This window comes from Alexandromys fortis, unplaced genomic scaffold, assembly GCF_014885135.2.
Source record: "Alexandromys fortis isolate MF-2015 unplaced genomic scaffold, M_Fortis_MF-2015_v1.1 scaffold_5265, whole genome shotgun sequence".
Lineage (NCBI taxonomy): Eukaryota > Metazoa > Chordata > Mammalia > Rodentia > Cricetidae > Alexandromys > Alexandromys fortis.
Genome location: NW_026073179.1, coordinates 1 through 1,948, shown reverse-complemented (window position 1 = coordinate 1,948; position 1,948 = coordinate 1). Strand labels below are relative to the sequence as shown.

The 1,948-nt window shown below is 42.7% G+C and overlaps 1 protein-coding gene across 1 annotated transcript; it reads right to left on the bottom strand.

The window, feature by feature from the left end:
- Positions 1 to 214: 214 nt before the first annotated feature.
- LOC126496483 (fibronectin-like) lies at positions 215 to 1,410 on the bottom strand (the record flags this gene model as incomplete). The annotated part of the gene is made up of 2 exons (XM_050133979.1): positions 215 to 387; positions 1,230 to 1,410. Coding segments are annotated over 2 exons (339 nt in total), but the record flags the coding sequence as incomplete, so codon positions are not given.
- Between the last annotated feature and the right edge of the window lie 538 nt (positions 1,411 to 1,948).

Genomic DNA, 1,948 nt, shown 5'->3' with positions numbered 1-1,948 from the left:
GAGAGAGAGAGAGAGAGAGAGAGAGAGAGAGAGAGAGAGAGAGAGAGAGAGAGAGAGATTACACCTCTCCTTAGATCCATCTTCCTCTACTTAGGTGCAAGAACTAGGTGGGCAACCACATGGATATGGTCATTGGGGTAAATCCCAAAGTAAGAACTATTCACTACTGGGCAACAGAAAATGGCAGGGGCAGGACGGAGAAATACACATTGATGGGACCTGCAGCACGTTACAGAATGCCTTTCTTACTTGCAATGGTACAGCTGATTCTTCCTCGCCCAGCCCCGATGCAGGTACAGTCCCAGATCATGGAATCTTTAGGGCGCTCGTAAGTGTCACCCACTTTATAAGTGTTCCCGGTGTATTTGTCAAAGCAAGTCTCTTCAGCTGTGGAGAAGAAGAAGCCCATGTGAGCCTCTCACACACACACAAGCTCCTCTACCCTCTCCCATCCATCTGAAGGAAGACATCCCTCTTCCGATTTACAATCAGCATGGCTATGTGCAACAGAAAGGAGACCTGAAAACGTCAAGTTCCGCTTTAATGAAACCGTAGTTCTTGGAAAGCTCTGCAATTTGTCCTCTATTTACAATGTAAATTCTCAGGAAGATGCCACACCCTAGGTCCAACTGAGCTGCAAGGGACAGATTTCAAATTCCAACCTCAAACTGGGGAAATCAATTCATGGCCACGTGGGAGTTTGAAGGTTGCCTCCCTCTCAGCAGGCGATGGCCTTTGTGTCAGCCAGACCGAAATGTTTCCCCTGGAGCCAAGCAGCTTCTCTGAAGGAACTGAGGTGATTCACGAGAAACATATCAAGGGGCTTCAAAGGCTCAGGAGTGGTGGTTTCTCACTGAACTGCAGTGAACAAATTACTTTACACACAAGTGCTTCAAAGTAATTTTTGGCCCATAATCTGAGAGCCAAAGATCTGAGATAACTTTCTAGTAAATTAAGCTTTTATAAGTTTTCTTTCTGAAGGAAGAAGGGCAAAAACCTTTCATTTTTCTAATCAAACTCCTTGGGAGAATAAAAGGAAGGCTTTGGAAACCAGTTTGGAATACATTTGTTTTCGAGGTAAGGGGAGCGAGCATGTGAAAAGCCAGTATCAGTGGTTTTACTAAGAGGGAACTGCTGGCAATCCTCTGGGGTCGGGAGTGTTTTTATTGAAAGCTAATTTTAATAAGTGAGCATCATTTCTGCCAGTGACCAGACTACCTTCCACTTACCTTCCGGTTTACTCTCGCAGTTAAAACCTCGGCTTCCTCCATAGCAGGTACAAACCAAGGCGTTGCCCAGGTAGGTGCGTTCCCACTGCTGGTTTATCTGATAGTGTTTCCCATTGTCAAAACAGCCAGCTGTGAAAAATTGAAGTAAGGGAAAGGTTAACAAAATGAAGCTTTTTTTTTTTTTTTACAGTTTCATCCCTCCTCTTTTTCCCCTACAAAATTATTGAATTTTCCCAAGAGAATGGGTGAGCCTGAAAGAACACAAAGTCTCTTAAAAGCAACATCCCGCTAAAATACAGATGTGGAAGCTAGCTCTCCAAAGACTTAAGCGTTATTTATGTAGGTGGATATTTAGGTGTTTTTTTTTTCTTATCCTTTAACTTGGCTGAAAGTTATACAATGATGTCATGTCCATCTGGCCAGGGGAACTACATCAGCAGAGTGGAAACGCTCTGATAGGCAAATAATAGAAGTTACTTTTAAAACATCTGAGAACCATCAGCACTCTTAGCAAAATAATAATGATAATAATAATATAACAGGACAAGAAAGAAAACTTTAAGTTGTGTGTGCTGCTGACTATGAACCCCCAGCTCTGTGGAAGCTGAGGCAGGAGAACTGAACACAAGCCTGGGCTACACAGGAGAGTATCAGGCTAGCTTAGGGTACAATGTGAGACCAACTCAAATAAATAAATAAATAAATAAATAAATAAATAA